The sequence below is a fragment of the Serinus canaria genome, chromosome 26 (genome assembly GCF_022539315.1).
Source record: "Serinus canaria isolate serCan28SL12 chromosome 26, serCan2020, whole genome shotgun sequence".
Lineage (NCBI taxonomy): Eukaryota > Metazoa > Chordata > Aves > Passeriformes > Fringillidae > Serinus > Serinus canaria.
The window spans coordinates 5,341,152-5,358,226 of NC_066339.1; the positions used below are offsets into that span (position 1 = coordinate 5,341,152).

At 50.2% G+C, this 17,075-nt stretch overlaps 1 protein-coding gene across 1 annotated transcript; it reads right to left on the minus strand.

Annotated features, from left to right (window-relative positions):
• Positions 1-297: 297 nt before the first annotated feature.
• Positions 298-16,518, minus strand: PTPN22 (protein tyrosine phosphatase non-receptor type 22). Its single transcript, XM_018923384.3, has 21 exons — positions 16,343-16,518; positions 13,487-13,595; positions 12,477-12,553; positions 11,392-11,487; positions 11,143-11,181; positions 10,662-10,733; positions 10,525-10,584; positions 9,997-10,139; positions 9,162-9,228; positions 8,907-8,984; positions 8,291-8,383; positions 6,901-6,977; positions 5,240-5,967; positions 4,740-4,829; positions 4,480-4,610; positions 3,790-3,817; positions 3,331-3,411; positions 2,933-3,036; positions 2,252-2,282; positions 2,076-2,153; positions 298-1,781 (listed from the first exon to the last, which is right to left on the minus strand). Exons 1-21 carry the CDS (start codon positions 16,427-16,429, stop codon positions 1,717-1,719), a joined length of 2,334 nt encoding a protein of 777 aa, XP_018778929.3. The 5' UTR covers positions 16,430-16,518; the 3' UTR covers positions 298-1,716.
• Between the last annotated feature and the right edge of the window lie 557 nt (positions 16,519-17,075).

Here is a 17,075-nt window from a genome sequence, read left to right on the forward strand (position 1 = left end):
GGGCCGGGCCCCGCCAGCAGCGGCTGGCTTGGCCGGGCCCGCTTGGCGGCCGGCGGTTCGCCGGGTGCCGCTCGCCGGCGGCGGGGCCCGCGGGGCCGGGCGGGCCGGTCCGCTGAGGGCGGCGGCGGCTCCTCCGGGGCCCGCGGCACCGCGGCGACCTGCGCGGCCATTTCAGGGGCTCCCTCACACACATTTAAATGGCCCGAGCGCCGGGCGCCGCCGCGCACGCGCCACTGCGGGGCACCCTGGGACGTGTAGTTCGGGGGCGGGGCCGAGGGCGCGTGCGTGCGCTGCGGGTCACGTGGGCGGCGGGAGGAGGGCGGGAAAGCGCTGAGGGAGCGCGGAGCCGGCGAATGCGGAGGGGGAAAATCTTTTATTTTAGTGGCGTTTGTCGCTTGTTCTAAAGTGCTTCATCCGCTAAACACCGACAGCGGGGTGCTGCGGAAGCTATTCCCGTGAGGGAGATGATGTGGAGCTGTTGGAACTAGCCTAAGGAGGCCATCCCTGCCCATGGCAGTGGGATGGAATAAAATCGTTGAATCATAGAATGTAGAGGGTTAAGAGGGAACTTAAAAATCTCGTTTCACCCACTGCTATGGGCTGGGGCACCTTCCACACAGCAGGTTGCTCCAAACCCTGTCCAGCCTGGGCAAAACAGGAATATAATTTGGGTAAAGGCTTTCAGTGTTTACTGCTGTTAAGAAAAACTATGATCACAGGAATAAAAAAGGGAATATTGGCTATTCCCCCAACTTAAAACCAGCTGAGTTTTCCATTCCAGCAGTGGTCAGCAAATTCTTCTTGACCAAATTCCCCAAATCCCACCTTCATTGGTGGGTTCTTTTTGGTGTTTGGTTTTTTTTCCCCCCCATCTTTACAGGAAACAAATAATATAAAGCAATGTCCAGCATCTTTATCCCTCCCCACTGATCAGTGGAATCTTTTGAGGAATCTGGCAAGAAATCTCAGCTTCCCTGTTCCAACCTGAAATTCTGTGCTGGAGAATCACAAATCCTTGAAAACAGCATTGGTTTAAAATACAATAATATTTTCCTTGCTGTCATGGTGTTTTGGGATTTTTTTTTTTCCCTGATAGAAGAGCAGCTAGGTCAGCTACTTGTGCAGTTACACTGGTTTAGTTTCCATGGGATCAATCACTTTCTTAAGTCTTTTTGCCCCAAAATCCAGACAAATGCCTTGATTCGCTCAAATGGAAAAAAAAAAAAAAAAAAGCTTGTATTATTTCTAAAATTTGGGGTGCTAATTCCCTCTTAGTCCAAGTAATGTAAACATTCCAGTGTCTTTGATTACAGGAGACCTGCAAACATGAGAGAGGGCCTCTTGATCACCTCACTCAGCTCCGTTGGCTTTCCAGTTCATTCCAGAGCCTTCACTGAGTTTATACTCAAATCCATCCTTTTGAAGTGATTACGTTCCAAAACACGACAAAAATACGTCCCTCCTTAGCATCACACTTGCATTCCAAGGTTTACCTTCCATCCCACTGCGAATTAACTGAGAGCTGCTGCTACTTTTACATTCTTGACTTTGAAACTCCGGTTTTAAATTCAGTGAATGTGTAAGTAGTGCCTGAGCTGCCAATGCCGTGTAACAGCTTTGGATGTGTTTATTTTGGTGGAATCTTCACTGGGATGGGCATTCCAAGTATTTCAGGATGACTTCACAAATCTGCAGCGCCAAGTCTATAAAATACATCTAAATATTCCATGCTGGGGGTGGATTTCTTGGTCCTTTAGGTTTTGAAAATCGATTTGCAAAGCCTAGGAAGAAATTATATGTTTTTTAATGCAACAAATTCTGTATGTTGCAGATGCTGATTATGTAATCTTTTAAAATAACACAGGAATTGAAATTTCAGATCTTTCCCAAGTGTTAAGATATGATAGAAAAGCAACATCTTGTAGTTGCAAATAAAGTTGTAAATGTGTAAAAGTTAAATATGTAAAACCCAATGAGCATTATTTGAAATATTTATAGTTTGTAAATGTTCTGCCTGGCATTTAGCCTTCCAAGAACCAGGTTCTTCTTATCAAAACATGAAGAGCAAAACATACCAAAGTTAAGGAAAGACCTCGGAGAGTTTGTTGGGGCAGGTTCTGATGATTTTGTCAGTGAAGATGGACTGCAGATGCCTAGAAATAAAACATGAGACTGGAGCAGCTGGTCACTGGTCCCACACATTTAAATACTTGCTTAAAGCCATTGTGAAGATATTAGCCTGAAAACTTACTTTTTCTCACATTTTTCAATATTTTCAAGCTCTGTAAAAAAAAAAATTAGAAAAAGGCTAGTTGGAAAAATTGTCTGAAGCAGTGGATCAGCTACTGTGGTAAAGGGAACTTGCTGGTAATGCACATGTATAAAAACACTGATAAATGTACATGTATAAATAGATCAGCTACTGTGGGAATTCACTGGTAAACGTACAACTATCACATTTCATAAAAAACAAACTTTGTCTTTGGCTTTTTCCTTGTCATCCCAAAAGCCTCCAGTTTGTATTTTCCTTGCTGTTTTCCTCCAGTGCTTTTCTGTTCCACCATTAACCCCAATCTCACAGGGATAATTAACAGGAGGCTCAGCCAGAGGAGGCTGGCAATGGTTCAGTCCTTGTAGGACAGACTCAGACCCCACTGGATCAACTTTTTCCCAGGGCAGCTGGCACCCCAGGTGGATGGAGTGCCAAGGCACAGCCCCTGGCATGGGCAGGGCTGGGTTTCCCTGTTCCCAGTGCAGACAGGGTGGGTGTTTGCAGTTCTACACCAGAATATTTTTATTATTCTTGTTTTCTTGCCCTGAACACAAGCGCTCTCAAAGCAGGCCCTGTTCCCCCAGTGACCAGTGAGAGAGCAGCACCAGCTGTGCCAGAGCTCTCCCCCTCCCTTTTTTCCCCACCTTTTGTTTCTTTTACCTTGCTCCTCCTGAAGCATTTAATGAGTTCTTTGGATGATGTTCCTGAGCCCTTGTTCTCCAAACCCGCAGGACTCGAGGAATTTCTTGCAGCAGGCTGGAGACCTGGGAACATACATGATATGTACATTTTCAGTGGTCATTCACAAATCCTCTTGCTTTTTTTTCAAGTGCTTTGTTGCTGCTTTTCATCTCCTCTAATGCATCACTTCTAGAAACTTTCTGCAGGTTCCCTGCTTGTGTTTATTTTCTGTGTATTTGCTGAACTCTCCTGCAGGGAAGTGCTGAAGCACTACCTGATAATGCTTTGAACAAGTGGGCCATGCTCTCAGAAACCTCCAGGTTTAGGTGTGAGTGTAAAACATCAGTCAGATCCTGAGAAAAGAGCTCAGCACTTACTTGCTGCCTCAGCGAGAACAAACGACTCCGGGGTTCTTTCAGGAAGCGGAGGAGGAGAATTGGAGCCATCCTGGGCTGTCTCTGAGAAAGCAAAGATAAACGAGTTGGCTACCTAGCTTTAAAATTTTATATATATATATTTATATATATGTATGTATTAGAAGCAGCCAGCTTATATGGTTGCCTCAAAGGAAACACACAACATGCAGACAAAGAGGAGGCTGCAAGGAACATCCTCATGAACAGGATGAGGCAGGAGCTGATTAGGAAACATAAAACTACCAGTTCACTTGTTTGCAGAACAATTTAGTTCTGGTTAGAGCTATTTAGTTGCAGAACTATTTAGCAACAATTTCCGTGGCACTGAGCACAGTTCCTAAACGCATTTACTAAATAAAGCATTTTCAGGAAAAAAAGCAGGTCTTAATTCCAAAGATTATCCCAGTGTTAAACTTGTACCTGTTCGTGGGCTCCAAAACTTCACACTCTGGAAACAAAACACAAGGCAGGTATTTAAAATTCCGACATCCAAATGTTGTTTTCTTACACTCAAGGAAGCCAGAGAAGACGAGGAAAGGATGTGATGTGCAAACACCCTCCCACATACACCTCCACTTGTGTAGAGGAAGACAGACTTGTGCCTCATTCTTCCACTTCACAGAGCTGTCACTCAGCTATGGGATGATCAACAGAGGCCTAAATTTTGTTCAGCTCCTGCTGGTTCCACAGGGCTGTGTTCATTATCCTTCTCTAAATGAGGAACAATATGTTTATTACCCTATACTGGTCTTAGAATCCCAAAAAATAATGTTTGGAGTAAAGTAGATGTTGATAAAAAGGGGCTGGAATGAGGCCCATCTTCTTTCCAGTCCTGAGCTCTGAAATCCCTGGAAGTGCTCAAAGCCAGGCTGGACAGGGCTTGGAGCAACCTGGTCTAGTGGAAGGTGTCCCTGCCCATGGCTGGGGGGTGGAATGGGATTTTCTTAAGATTCCCTTCCAACCCAAACTATTCCATGATTCTGTGATTCTATGAAATCATTTGTGGCAAGGATAAAGTGCCAAAAACTAGAGTCTTTCTCACAGAAGGAAACATGGTAAGGAGATTGGCATAGGAATAGTGCTGGCAAAGAGGTAAAAAGCCACTTGTACCTTACATGGTCTCAGTCTCACAGGGTCATGAAACCCCTCTGAGTGAGACTCACCACTCCACTCCCAGGAGGTTCCAATGTTTGGATTTCTGTCTGGAATCTGGAAATCTGGAGTGGCCTGAGGAAGTTGCCCTGGAAGCAGTTGAACACCAGAGAGATCATTCCTCATCCCAGGCACTGCCAGATGCTACAGAACCTCCCCAATGTTGGGTGAGCCCCCAGTGCTGCTCAGCCCCACATTTAATGTTGGTAATCACTCACCTGGCTCACTGGCCACAATGAAGGACTCGGGGGTGCGCTGGGGCAGGGGTGGAGGAGCATCATCATCATCATCAGGCTGTGGCAGAGGGGCTGATTGGAGAGACACAGACAGGTTACTGGCATGGCAGGACATGAGAGAACCACAGAGCTGTGTAGAGGAGGGAGCTGCTCCTGCTCTGTCACGCACCAGAGATTAAGGTTAAACACCTCTAAACTGTGGTTAAACATCCAAATAATTCCCAGTACCAACTGCATGAGTTAAATGAGCATAACTCAGCACAGAGCCAGGCATGCAGCTGGAGGTTCTGCCACTGCTTGGCTTGGGCTGCACCTCCCAGGACTTCCCAAGAGCACTGGGAAGAGCCTGCTCCTCTCGCACTTCTCAAGAGCAGCTACAGCCCTGCCTGGACACCAGATGACCGCACTGACCGCTCCCTCCAGCATACCCCAGTCCAGAGTGACCTGGTCCCATGTGTCCCCTTGGTCCCAGTAGCACTTACCCGAGGAGAAGATCCTCTCCTGGTCCGGGGGAGCATGGTGGGGTGATGGGGAGCTGGCTGTGGTGGGCTGTAGGGGGGCACTGGCAGAGCACGAAGGGATGAGCTCATCCTGCCCCCCCCGAAAGGGAAACACGGGGGACACAGGGTCGTCTGGAGACAGTGATGAGAAGTAGGGGTCTTCTGCTGAGCACAGGGAAGGGTGAGGGCATTGCCCCTGCTTCCTGTGGCCTGGGGGGCCAGCTGTGGCTCGTCTGGAGGGGTTCAGGTCTACAGGGGAAAATTCATCCTGGAAGCTCGAGTGACTGGCTTTTGGCCACTGGGGACTCCAAACAGGCTTGGCATCCCCTGCATCCCATTCCCAGCCCTCTCCCTGCTGCCCCCGCTCTAGAGGGGTCGATACAGTCCATGCCAGAGGTGCTCTGGCAGCAGGTGCCCTCCTGCCTGCTCCCTTTGGGTCCAGCTCCAGCTCCCAGCTGCAGCATTTCTGAGGGGCATCCCCAGCACCCCAGGGCTCGCCAGCAGCTGCCTTTGTGCAGCTGGAGAAGTTCAGAGCCCCGAAGGAGATGGCCTGTCTGATGGGGGGCAGCCCCCTGGCAGAGCTGGGCTGTGCTCCTGGGGCACACAGCGAGGGCAGGGACGCTTTGCTCTGTGCCACCGGTGGGAGATGTTGGTGCCTGTCCTGCTGCGGAGGGAGATGTTGGTGTGGAGCCTGCTCCTCTCGCTCTGAGCTGCAGTAAAAGCACAATAAAGTGGTGTGGAGTCAGAGCCACAGAGGGCTCAGAAAGTGTTAGCCCACTAACAGAGCACTTGGCACTGCTGCCAGGAGCAATTCCCTCAGGAACGCAGAGCCCAGCCTCGAGCAAGGCTGTGCTCCACTTCAGCACCATTAAATGGCGAACTGAGGAGGCCTCTTTATGTCAGCAAACTGAACCAAAAAGCACAATTATTTACAGAAAGCAGACACTGCAATCCCAAACATGTCCACAGAGACATCCCACCACCCCTGGAAGCTGCTGGCTTTGGGAAGCTGCATCCTCAGGATTGCTACTCCTGCAGCAAGGGGCACTGGAGTGGAATGTGCAGATTGAAGATGGGACCAGTGTGGGGGCATTTCGTGCCAGGCAGAGGGCTGGGATGTCCCAGCCTCCATGTTCATGAGACTTTTTTTATCCTGTTTTTTACTGTTTTCAGTTCATATGTGAAACACTGAGTGACACAAAGCCCAGGGCAGAAGAAGGGGACAGATAACGGCACACAGGGAAGAGGCTGAGGCACATCAATGAGAAGAGCAGGAATTATTAGGAAATTAGGGAAAGTTTCTTCACTTGGGGATGATGAGGCATTGCAACAGGCTGCCCAGGGAAGTGGTGAAAACATATCCAGGGAAGTGCTCATAAAACATGTGGATGTGGCACTTGGGGACATGGCTTAGTGTTGGACCTGGCAGTTAATGGCTGAGCTTGGAGGTCTCAGAAGACCTTTCCAACCTTTATGATTCCATGAATTTTTTTAGGAACAAACGTGACAGTTTAAGTGGGACTCAAGGGAGGCAGCAGATCCTGAGAGCTAAAGGTTCCAGAGCACACATCAAGAAGTTCATCTCTCTGAAATGGTGTGGGTGACAGCAAATACCAACCAGGGATACTTGTGCTGAGGCTTACCAGGTGAGTGAACCCAGGCCATAAATGTCTTCCACTGGAATCAGGACTGGCTTGGCTACAGGATGCCCTGCTCCTTCCTGGGGAAAAGGAAATGTTTGCAAACAGGAGTGAGGAGGCAGAATGTAAAGAACACCAACGTGCTGTTTCAGGAGCTGGGATTTTTGCCAAATACTTCTAATTACTACAGCACTTGGGAAATGTCACCAAAGTGGAGCTGAAAACTGCAGACAGAACTTTCTGAAGAGCAACTCTGCCAGCACCTTTCTGAAATGAGAGTACAGGTAGCCCCACAATCATCCAGCTGTGCCAAACAGCTGGCAGGCAGCCTGTGCAGACACTTTGCCTTCAGGAGCCCACACTGGGCAAGCTGGGTGCTGGTTTTGTGCATGACACCAGCTCATGGCCATCCCCGTGCTCTGCACAGTGTCCTCAGAGGACAGGGAGGTTTAGGGGGCCGAGAGGTTTGGGCAAGAGCTACAAAACCACATCCTGACTTGAAAAGTCCTCTGCATTTTGTGTCAGCCCTGTGTGACCTTTGCTCACAGACTGCCCTTAACTGTCCAAAAAGACTTTTTTCAGTTCTTTTCTCACTCAGCTCTGGCTTGGAATGAACTGCAAATCCTATGGCAAAACTGAGGCACGAGTCCCATGGCAGGATCCCCTTCCCAATTTTTGAGATAAAAATTTCTGACAAAATGAGCTCACAGTGACCATCCAGGCTTTGCTGTGATGCATTTACTTTCCTGGGTTTGATCCAGTGAGGCTCATGTCAGCAGTCACAGAACAGCAAGAGCAAAGAAAACCTCAACCAGAGAGGTTTTGGCTATTCCTGTTAATGTGCAACTTCACACCAAGACCACATTTCTTTTCCGCAGAGGTGTAACAGATTTGTGAGATTTTGCTGTGTTTTTTCACAAGATGTTTCCCCCTATGCTCTCCCACAGACAGGCTGTAGTGCTGATTCCCTCACTAGCCCACATGAGGTAACACTTCCAGCCTCACTGCCTTGTGATCCCAAGCTTCCCAACCTGGACCTTCCCAACCTGGTCTGAAAATCCCTCAAGTTTCACGGGCACATCCCCATGGAAATCAGTCAGTCCTGTAGAAAATTCACGCTGTTCTATTCACTCATGACATTAAACAATCATAAAAATATATAGAGAATAGAAAATTGTTTTGAAACTGAAAAAAATTGAGATCTTGTTTGTGATAAGCATTGTCCATTGAGAACAAGAGCTGGATTCTCATGGGTAACATCAAAAGAGACTCAGTTTGGGTATCAAGGGGAGTAGAAAATATGGGAGTTCATCCCAGATCTGCAGCAGGAATTGAGGTTAGAGCTGGAGTGCCCAGGCTGCAAGAGGCAGGGTGTTTGTCCTGGGACTTTTACCTGTGAAGCAGCAGAATCTTTCTGGGCATCGAGTGCTTGAATCTGCCTTCTGAAGAGCTCAATCACGGCATCATAAACCAGCTCATACTGCTCCTGCATTCCAGACAGACAGACAGAAACTGTGACAGCCAGCACCAGTGGGACCTGTGAATGGCCACCTCTTCCCAAGCAAGCATCACCCTGAGAGAAGCTGCCTTTCCTGTCTGTTGGCAGGGTGTGAATTTTGAGAAGAGGCAGAAGCCACAACTCTCACAGGGCTCACACTGAGGCATTTGGGGGGTTTGGGGTGTGCAAACAACACTGTTCTGCACTGAGCTTCCTCTTCAGTCTGTTGCAGCTGAGGAAAGTTCCCACTTTATTGCCTGGACAGTCCCTGGTTTCACAGTGTAAGCATTTGATAAATCCCACTGTGAGCCCTGGCCCAGCTGTCCACAAGGAAACCAGCTACTAAATCAACTTCTGCCAAATCATTGTTCTGCTCAGAAAAGGGACTTTGCACAACATCTCCACACCCCAGCTCCCAGCAGCACCACAGCTCTGGGTTTCCCTGCTGTGAACCCTCCTGGGAAAAGGTGAGGTGCCAGCATGGAGCCGTGGTGACACTCCCCAAACACACCTTGGTCTGCACTATGCAGGGTCTCTGTGTGCGCATTTCCTGGATCAGGTTGAAAACACTGAAGTTCACTGGAACAATCTGGTGAGGAAGAGAAAAGACAAAATGGTTTTAAGCTAGAAGAGAAGAGATTTGGTTTAATATTGGGAAGGAGTTCTTTCCCCTGAGCACAGTCAGAGGGGCTGGAGGGCAGAGGGAAGGCTGGGGAGGGACAGAGGGGTGCAGGGGCCATGGAGGGCACTGAGGGCTGGCACTCACCCCGTCCTTCAGCAGCTTCTGGGTGTAGTCGATGGCGCAGATGACGCCGGTTCTGCCGCAGCCAGCACTGCAATGACAGCACAGGGCACAGCCTGGGCACGCCGTGCTTCTCACAGGGATGTTTGGAGAGGACCCACAGCCACCTGGGACCCTGCTGTCCCACACACATCCTGCAGACCCTCAGGATGCTGCAGCTGCAGCCCACACAGGGCTCTGCTGCACAGGGTTGGGAGGCACAGCTCATGCCCTGAGAACAGCTCTCAGTCCTCCTGTGGTGACCAGCCACACGTGGGCATGGCCAGTGGTGGTGGTCTCTGACCCAGACACTCTCACTCCCTGACAGGAGGATGCTGCCAGCCAGGTGTTGGTCTCCTCTCTCAACTAACAAGGGACAGGACAAGAGGAAAAGGCCTGAGGTTGCCCCAGGGAGGTTTAGATTGCATATTAGGGAAAATTTCTACACCAGAAGCATTGTCAAGCACTGGCACAGGCTGCCCAGGGCAGTGGTGAAGTCACCATCGAAAAGATATGTAGATGTGGCACTTGAGGACATGGTTTAGTGGTGGCCTTGGCAGTGCTGGGCCAATGACTGGACTCGAGCATCTTAAGGGACTTTTTCAACCTAAACAATTCCTTGTTCTGTGACTCTATTGCTGTCTTGCTGCTGCCTCCTTCCCTGCCCCCTGGCCGTGCTGGCTGCCCCCTTTGCCTTAGGGCTCCCTGCAAGAGGAGCTTGGCTGTGGGCTTGGCCAGCTTCCCTGTGACCCCCTGGGACGTGGGAGCACAGGGCTCTGGGGGCCAGCAGCCCTTCCCGGCTGGCAGCCAGCTCACCCACCTGCAGTGGATGCAGACAGGGACCCTGTCATCGGGCTGGTAGCAGCGAATGTCCCTGACCAGCTCCAGGATGGGCTCGATGGAGGAGGGCACGTGGTGGTCTGGCCAGTTCTTGTAGTGGAAGTGGAAGACGGTGCGGGTTGCCTGCAGGAGAAGAGCAGTGACAGGATCTGGGATGTTGGCACGGCAAGGGGAGCTGGATTTGTGCTCCATCCCCAGCTCCCATCTGCAGCAGCAGGCAAAGGGCAGAGCAGCAGTTTGCAGTTGGTTTTGCTGCAGGAGCTGTTTTATGACATTCTTGGCCTCACTTACCCAGAGCTTGATTTGCCATGACTGACAAACAGCTTCAGAAACTGAGGTCTGAGTTAATGAATTTTTTACTTCCTTTGTTCCCTCAACTGCTGTCAAATCTAATTCAGCAGCCTGAGCAATGTAAAATTTTCTGCACAAAATGTACCATATTTTAATATATTATTTATATAACAAAGCCAGCCCAGGTACATTTTCTGCCTTGACCTTTCCTCCTTACCTCATTCAGGGTCACCTTTAAAGTTCTAATCACATACTCATTCCTCTTCTCCTCAGCCTCCTGCAGAAGAAGGATTCAGAGTCAGCTTTTCTGTGGTTCCCTGGGGTGGGGCAGGCTGCTGGGGTGGCTGCACTCACACAAGTGATGGAGAAAGGGCCACAGTGCAGGGGGGAGCCGTCCACCTCCACCCAGTACCGCTCACATTTCTTCTGTTGAGACAAGCACAATGTGTTTGGTTATTCTCCACTGGCCCTTTTTCACTTTTCAGGACAAAATTCACTCTGGGAAGAGGCTCAGCTATTGCTGCTGTCCAGCTCCAGCCTGCCCTTCCTTGGAGCTGCCACTGCTGGTTTTCCCTTTCCAGAGAGATTCCCTATGTTGCTGGAAATGGCTGAAGAATTTCATGGAATCAGAGACTGGTTTGGTCAGAAGGGATCTTAAAGATCATCTTTCACCCTCTGCCATGGGCAGGGACATCTCCCACGGGACCATTTGCAGCTGGAGACCTAAAAACCAGCTTATATCAAGCAAAAATCACTGCCACTAATGAGATTTAATAAAAATCTGCATCTCTCACCCTGCCCTGGCACGCAGGACCATCTGTGACATGCTACTCACCTTCCCCATTTCAAACTCCATACAAGCCATGACCACGACCTGCAGGAAGAAGGCTCATTAGAAAAGTCTGAACATGAGTTTCTTATCCAGGCAGCAAAATCAAACTCATCTCTTGTGGGTACTTATCAGTGATACGGAAATTCTGTGGGCTGCCTTCCCTGAGTCCCAACAAAGGACTTCTGGCTGGAAGGACAACTTTTCTTAAAAAATAAAAGGACATTTATATCTAAATATAAAACTGCACCTTACCAGGACTTCATACTCCCAAATCATCCTCCAAAAGTCAGTGACAGTAGTGGGGAGAGGACCCTGGGTTGCAATGTATGCTCTTGGCCCGTAGACACCCTGGAACATTCAAACCAGACATGGACACATCTGTGCATAGTTCACCAGCAGAAATAAAGTCCTTCCTCTCTTGGAATTTACTTCTACCAGCAAGCCCATTAAGGATTTAGAAAGACTTTCACAGAGTTGAATTTTGGGCACATACATTAACTCACAAAGTGGTGTGCAAACCAAAGGCAGGGCCAAGCTGGGGAGTTGGGATTGAGCTGAGATCTGCTCCCAGAGACCAGCACCAGTTCTTACAGCACCTCTGGGAGCTTGGAGGTGATGTGGCCACAGCTCTGTTGCTGATGGCCAAAGAATGAACTGTGATCCTGTTGGGAAGGTCTGATCTTCTACAGACAGGTTACACAGAGCCCTGGGCCACTGATCACCATCATGGAGAATGAAGGGAACTGTCTATCATCCATCCATCCATCCATCCATCCATCCATCCATCCATCCATCCATCCATCCATCCATCCATCCATCCATCCATCCATCCATCCATCCATCCATCCATCCATCCATCCATCCATCCATCCATCCATCCATCCATCCATCAGTCACAGAAGGGTTGTAGGCCCAGGGCAGCCCCAGGACTGGTGGAGCTGCACATGGAGCACTGTCCCACACTGATCTGCCCTGCTGCTTGCCCCAGCAGCGGGTCCCAGCCATGCAGCACTGCAAGGTTTCCTGCCTCTGCACTGGTTTCAGCCCAGGTGACTCTGGCCACAGGCAGTTTTGCACCACTGTCACCCACCAAAGGCAGCGACGGCGACGAGGAAGTTGGGGCTGAGAACCACAAAGTGTTCCACCCCCGGTATGAGTGTGTCCCTTGCCCCATAGCCAGTGCCTCTGTGCTGCCCAGGGGGGTTCTGGAGGGCTCACTCATCTTCTTCCATCAGTTATCCTTGAGCACAGCCCAGAAACTGCTGCAGAGCCCCCAGCCTGCTCCTCCTGGCACCACCAACACCTTTGCAGTACAAAACACCACAAAAGAGGCAAACCTTGATGAAGTTGGCATTGATGTAATGAGAATCTGTGTCTGATGTAATCAGGGACAGCTCCACTCTGCTGTGGTCAACTGCAAAGGCAGGGGAAGCAGTCAGTGTCTGTCCTTCAGGGTCACTGAGCCCATGGAGGGCAGCACCAGGGCTCTGGGGGAGCAGTGATGTCAGAGAGCCCATCCAGGTGGGTGGGTGGCTGTGCAAGCAGCTGATGTCCCCCCACACCTCCCACAGCCCTGCTGCCTACACACACAGGGGATGGACAAGATCCTCTTGGAGAGTGAGGGAGGTTTTAGGGGAGAGCTGCAGGTGCTGCCACCATCCCAGTGAAATGCTGATCCCCTCTGACCATGCAGCAAGCCAAACCCAAAACCACCCTACAGCACTCCAGGCTCAAAGCAGGTCTGTGGGGTTAGATACAAAGGTTTGAAAGCTGGACTCGATCCTGGAGGTCTTTTCCAACCTTAATGATTCTGTGATTTACTTTATTTTCCAAGTTGGAATGGAGAAAAGAGACAGTCTGCTCTGATGCTCGGACAGAGTCCTTTGGACAGAGTCCACGGCACCAAGGCAAGCCTCAGCAGGGTTTGCCTGTTGTCTGCTTTGCACATCGTGGGGACATCACTGTCCAAAGGCCTTTGGATGCAAGTGGCTACAATGCTAACCAGAAACTTGCAAGGACTTTCACTGGAGGATGTGTTTCCTAGGGAACAGAAGTCCTTCTGTCTGTAGAAATATCACAGAATATCCTGAGTTGGAAAGGACCCACAAGGATCATCGAGTCCAGCTCCCATCCCTGCACAGGACATCCCCAAAATCCCACCAGGTTTTGATTGTGCCAAAGTCCTCCAGAGCAGGCACTGCAGCAGGCAAAGCCCTCAATCTGAGCAGCAGGACTCAAAGCCAACAGGCTGCAGTGAGATGCTGTGCAGGCAGGCACCAGAGAATGAGAACAAGAAAAGCAAGAAAAACAAAAGGCTGAGTAGGAACAGGTGCCATTTCCAACCTACAAGGTAAGATGTCCTTGTATCTGTTCTTCTTGACATTCTCTGGCTGCTCAGACGCTGCTGTAGGGTAGATTTTATCCGATCTGTACTTTGTTGACTGTCTCTTCAGCTTCTGTGATAAAAGAGTGGAACAAATTACAGCAGACATGCTGCAGCCAGCTCTCTACTAGAGAGCACATGAAGGTCTCCAGGGGTCACGTTTGCTACCACCATCAATTCTTTCCTGAGTGGCTCTGCTCAGAGCAAGAATAGAGACAGAACCTTCTGAGAGCCCTGTGAAGGATGGAAAGTGTGTGCTGAGGCAGTGCCCACACGTCGGCTTGTGAAGTGACAAAAGCATCTCACAAGTGAGAGAGGCCCGGGGAGCCTCTCAAATGGCACCCAGATCAGAGGAGTGACAATGTCAAAGCACCTTCAACAAATGATGCCAGAAAAGACAGGTGATTTTTCTCACTTTGGTGGAGATGCTCCCATCTGTAGCTGGAAGCTGTGATGCTCAAGTCACAAAAGGAGCACAAGCAGCTGGAGCAGAGGTGCTCCATGGACTGGTGAAAGACAAGGAGTCCTGGGACAGACCCTTAGGGCTGCAAAGCTCTCATCTCTCTCATTCTAAGGATAAAGCTTAAAACTCACTCACAGAGAGTTAAAGCTTCTTTCTCCTGGTAAAGCACAGAATTTTATTTCACTGCCACCAGCTCCTAAACAACACACACTATTTGTTACCATCAGCTTCAGTAACATCATCCTTGCTGCATTTTTTCTTTCATATTTTTGTGTCCAGATTGCTGGTATTTGATATTAAACTGCAGTTTTAAAACACTAAATTCAGCCACATTAGAAGTTAAATCGCAGAGATCTGATGGAAGGAGTGAGGGAGGATGTACAGGAGGCTCAGGACAGTCCATACATCCAGTCTCTATTAATTAAGAACGTGGGGCAGACACAGTGGGATAGAAACTGTGGGAGCAGGGTGGGTTTTGTAGCCTCCACATCCCTGTAACCTTCTGAGCAATTCTGGTGTTGGTCACATCCTCCCCTTCCTCCTTCCAGTGCACCCCCAGCTTCCAGGGAAAGCTCTCATGGAAGGGGCATCACTCCATACCAAAGCCAGTCTTTCCTGAATTATCTGACTTTCCTGTCCCTGAATAATCTGACATGAAACTGCTTGGGAAATGCCTAGGTATGAAAAACACAGAACCATGGAATATCCTGGGCTGGATCCTGGGCTGGATGGGACCCATAAGAATTATTGAGTCCAACTCCTGGCCTTGCACAGACATCCCAAAATCCCACCCTGTGCCTGAGAGCATCATCCAAACACTCCTGGAGCTCTGGCAGCCTCGGGTGTGGCCATTCCCTGGGGAGCCTGGGCAGTGCCCAGCTGGGAGACTGCACAAACAGAAAAGGGGACTCTAACAAAACCCCAATCATTTACAGTAACATCACCACGATTTGCACATAAAAATGCTTGGTCCCACAAGGAGAGGGCAGGAATTGGGGTGGAGGAATGGCATGAATATATCTGCCATGTTTGGAAACGAGCCAACACTGCTGAGGCCACTGCCTTGCAAAAGCAGCCACAAATCAGGTGTCTTTGAGATCTTATCCCATAAAACAGGAAATGCAGCCTTGACCATTTCAACCTGCCATTTTGATCAGAAATTAATGCATCAGGCTGCTGGAGCCAGCTTGAGCAGCAGGGCTCAGAGCCCACTGCCTCACACACGCAGACACCAGGCAGAGAGAGGGGAAACTCAGCAGGCTGTGACAGCACTTTGTTCCATGGAACAACAGACTGCCACTGCAAGCTCAGATTAATCACTTCCCTCCACCCCAGACACCTGGAAACCAAGCACTCAGCTTTCCCCAAGTGTTTGAAGGGCCTTGCTGGCATGACAGAGCAGGGCTGGAGCTTGTGGAGACCCAGAGCCCACTGCCAGGGTCAGTCCAGTGCTTGACACATCTCAGATCTCACAGTTTTACCCCTCCCTGAGCCTGTGAGAGCTGGGCAATGTCACTGCCCCTCGGAGCAGCCCAGCCAGCCTGTCAGAGCCACCTGCCTCCAGCTGATACCCCAAGAGCCACCTCCAACCACCAGCTTTAGCATTGGCATTTGAGCCTCACCCTTGGCACCCAAACCAAAAATATATCAGAGAGCTCAGAGATGCAGGGCAATGCAGGACACAGGGGGAGGTGGCAGCCATCAGCATTTTGTGCAGATTTTGCCTTGAGGGGACAAGAAAGCAGTTTCCAGGAGGGGCCAGGAGCACTGCTGGATGCAGAGCACACAGATCCCAGAATGGTTTGGGCTGGAAGGGACCTTAAAGCTCATCTTATTCCACCTCCTGCCATGGGCAGGAGCACTTGCTGCTGTCCCAGGTTGTTCCAAGCCCTTTCCACTCTGGCCTTGGACACTTCCAGGGATGGGGCAGCCACAGCTCCCTTGGGCCACCTGTGCTCTAGAGAAACAAGGACAAGCTAAGGCAAGGAGAAACCAGAGATGCCTGCAGGAACTCGTGTGCCACAGGTCTAACAGATTGTAATGGGGAGAAGGGGCAGAGGCTCCAGATTCCTCGTTGTCCCCCCAGTTCTGTTACCAGGCAAAGTGAAACCATGTCCCGACAAGTGCATTCACCCAGCAGAAAACAGGAAGCACTCGGGTGATTAGTTAAAAAGCAAACAGTTCAAATGCAAATTACTAAATTTCTATCACGTCTTTACATTCCTCTTAGCCCAGTTAACTTCTGGGTGTCTGCTATAAATCTCCTAGAGAATCTCACTGTCACAGGCTGGAGAGGTGACCGAGCGATTCCCTCCGACGTGAGCTGAAACATTGAGCCAAGCCTTGAGAGAACTCACCAAAAACTCCTCTGCAAACTCTCCTCTGTTGAGCTTCTTGCCCTGGGCCCTTTCCAGGTTCTGCAGCAGGATCTCCCTCTGGTCCATGGTGCCGGAGCGTGCCTGGCCTGGCCCTGCTGGGACGGGACATGTCAAGTGATCCGCAGCGGAAGGCGCCGCCGGGGAGAGCTGCTGTGGTTTTCTGACTTCATCACAGCCCCAAAGGAAATTAGTGCGTGGCAGATAATCCTGATCAAACAACACAACACACAGCACTGGCAGGGGGCCCTGGCACCCTCTGCTCAACCCAGCCCCACTTGGCACGGGGTGGGCAGGGACATGCTGGACACCAGGGCAGCCCCCCACCACCCCAACTGCTCCAGCCATCCCTGCCAGGGGTACCCAGGGGTGAGCACAGGGGGCAACTGTGGAGCGTTGACATCCCAAGGGGCTGTGCTTCACCAGGAAGGCTTCAAACCTGGAATGTGGCTGGAAGAGTTCATAAAACAGCATGGAAAATCCACAGTTCCCCTCCACGCTTTTAATGTAGAATCCCAGAATGGTTTGGGTTGGAAGGGACCTTAAAGCTCATCTCAATGGGCAGGGACACCTTCCACTATCCCAGGCTGCTCCAAACTCCATCCAAGCTGGCCTTGGGCACTTTCCAGGGATGGAAGTTTTAGTCTGTTTCCCACATCAGCTCTCCCTGAGGGCAGGAACACAACACAGCTGTGGGAACTGCCAACAGGAGCCC

Excerpts from the sequence above, each read along its gene's own strand:
- PTPN22 (XM_018923384.3), bottom strand. The coding sequence starts at position 16,429 with ATGGACCAGAGGGAGATCCTGCTGCAGAACCTGGAAAGGGCCCAGGGC. Across the intron at positions 3,412-3,789 it reads GTTTTGGAGCCCACGAACAG|AGACAGCCCAGGATGGCTCC; the intron begins GTACAAGTTTAA and ends TTGCTTTCTCAG. Across the intron at positions 2,154-2,251 it reads ATTGAAAAATGTGAGAAAAA|GCATCTGCAGTCCATCTTCA; the intron begins GTAAGTTTTCAG and ends TTTTATTTCTAG.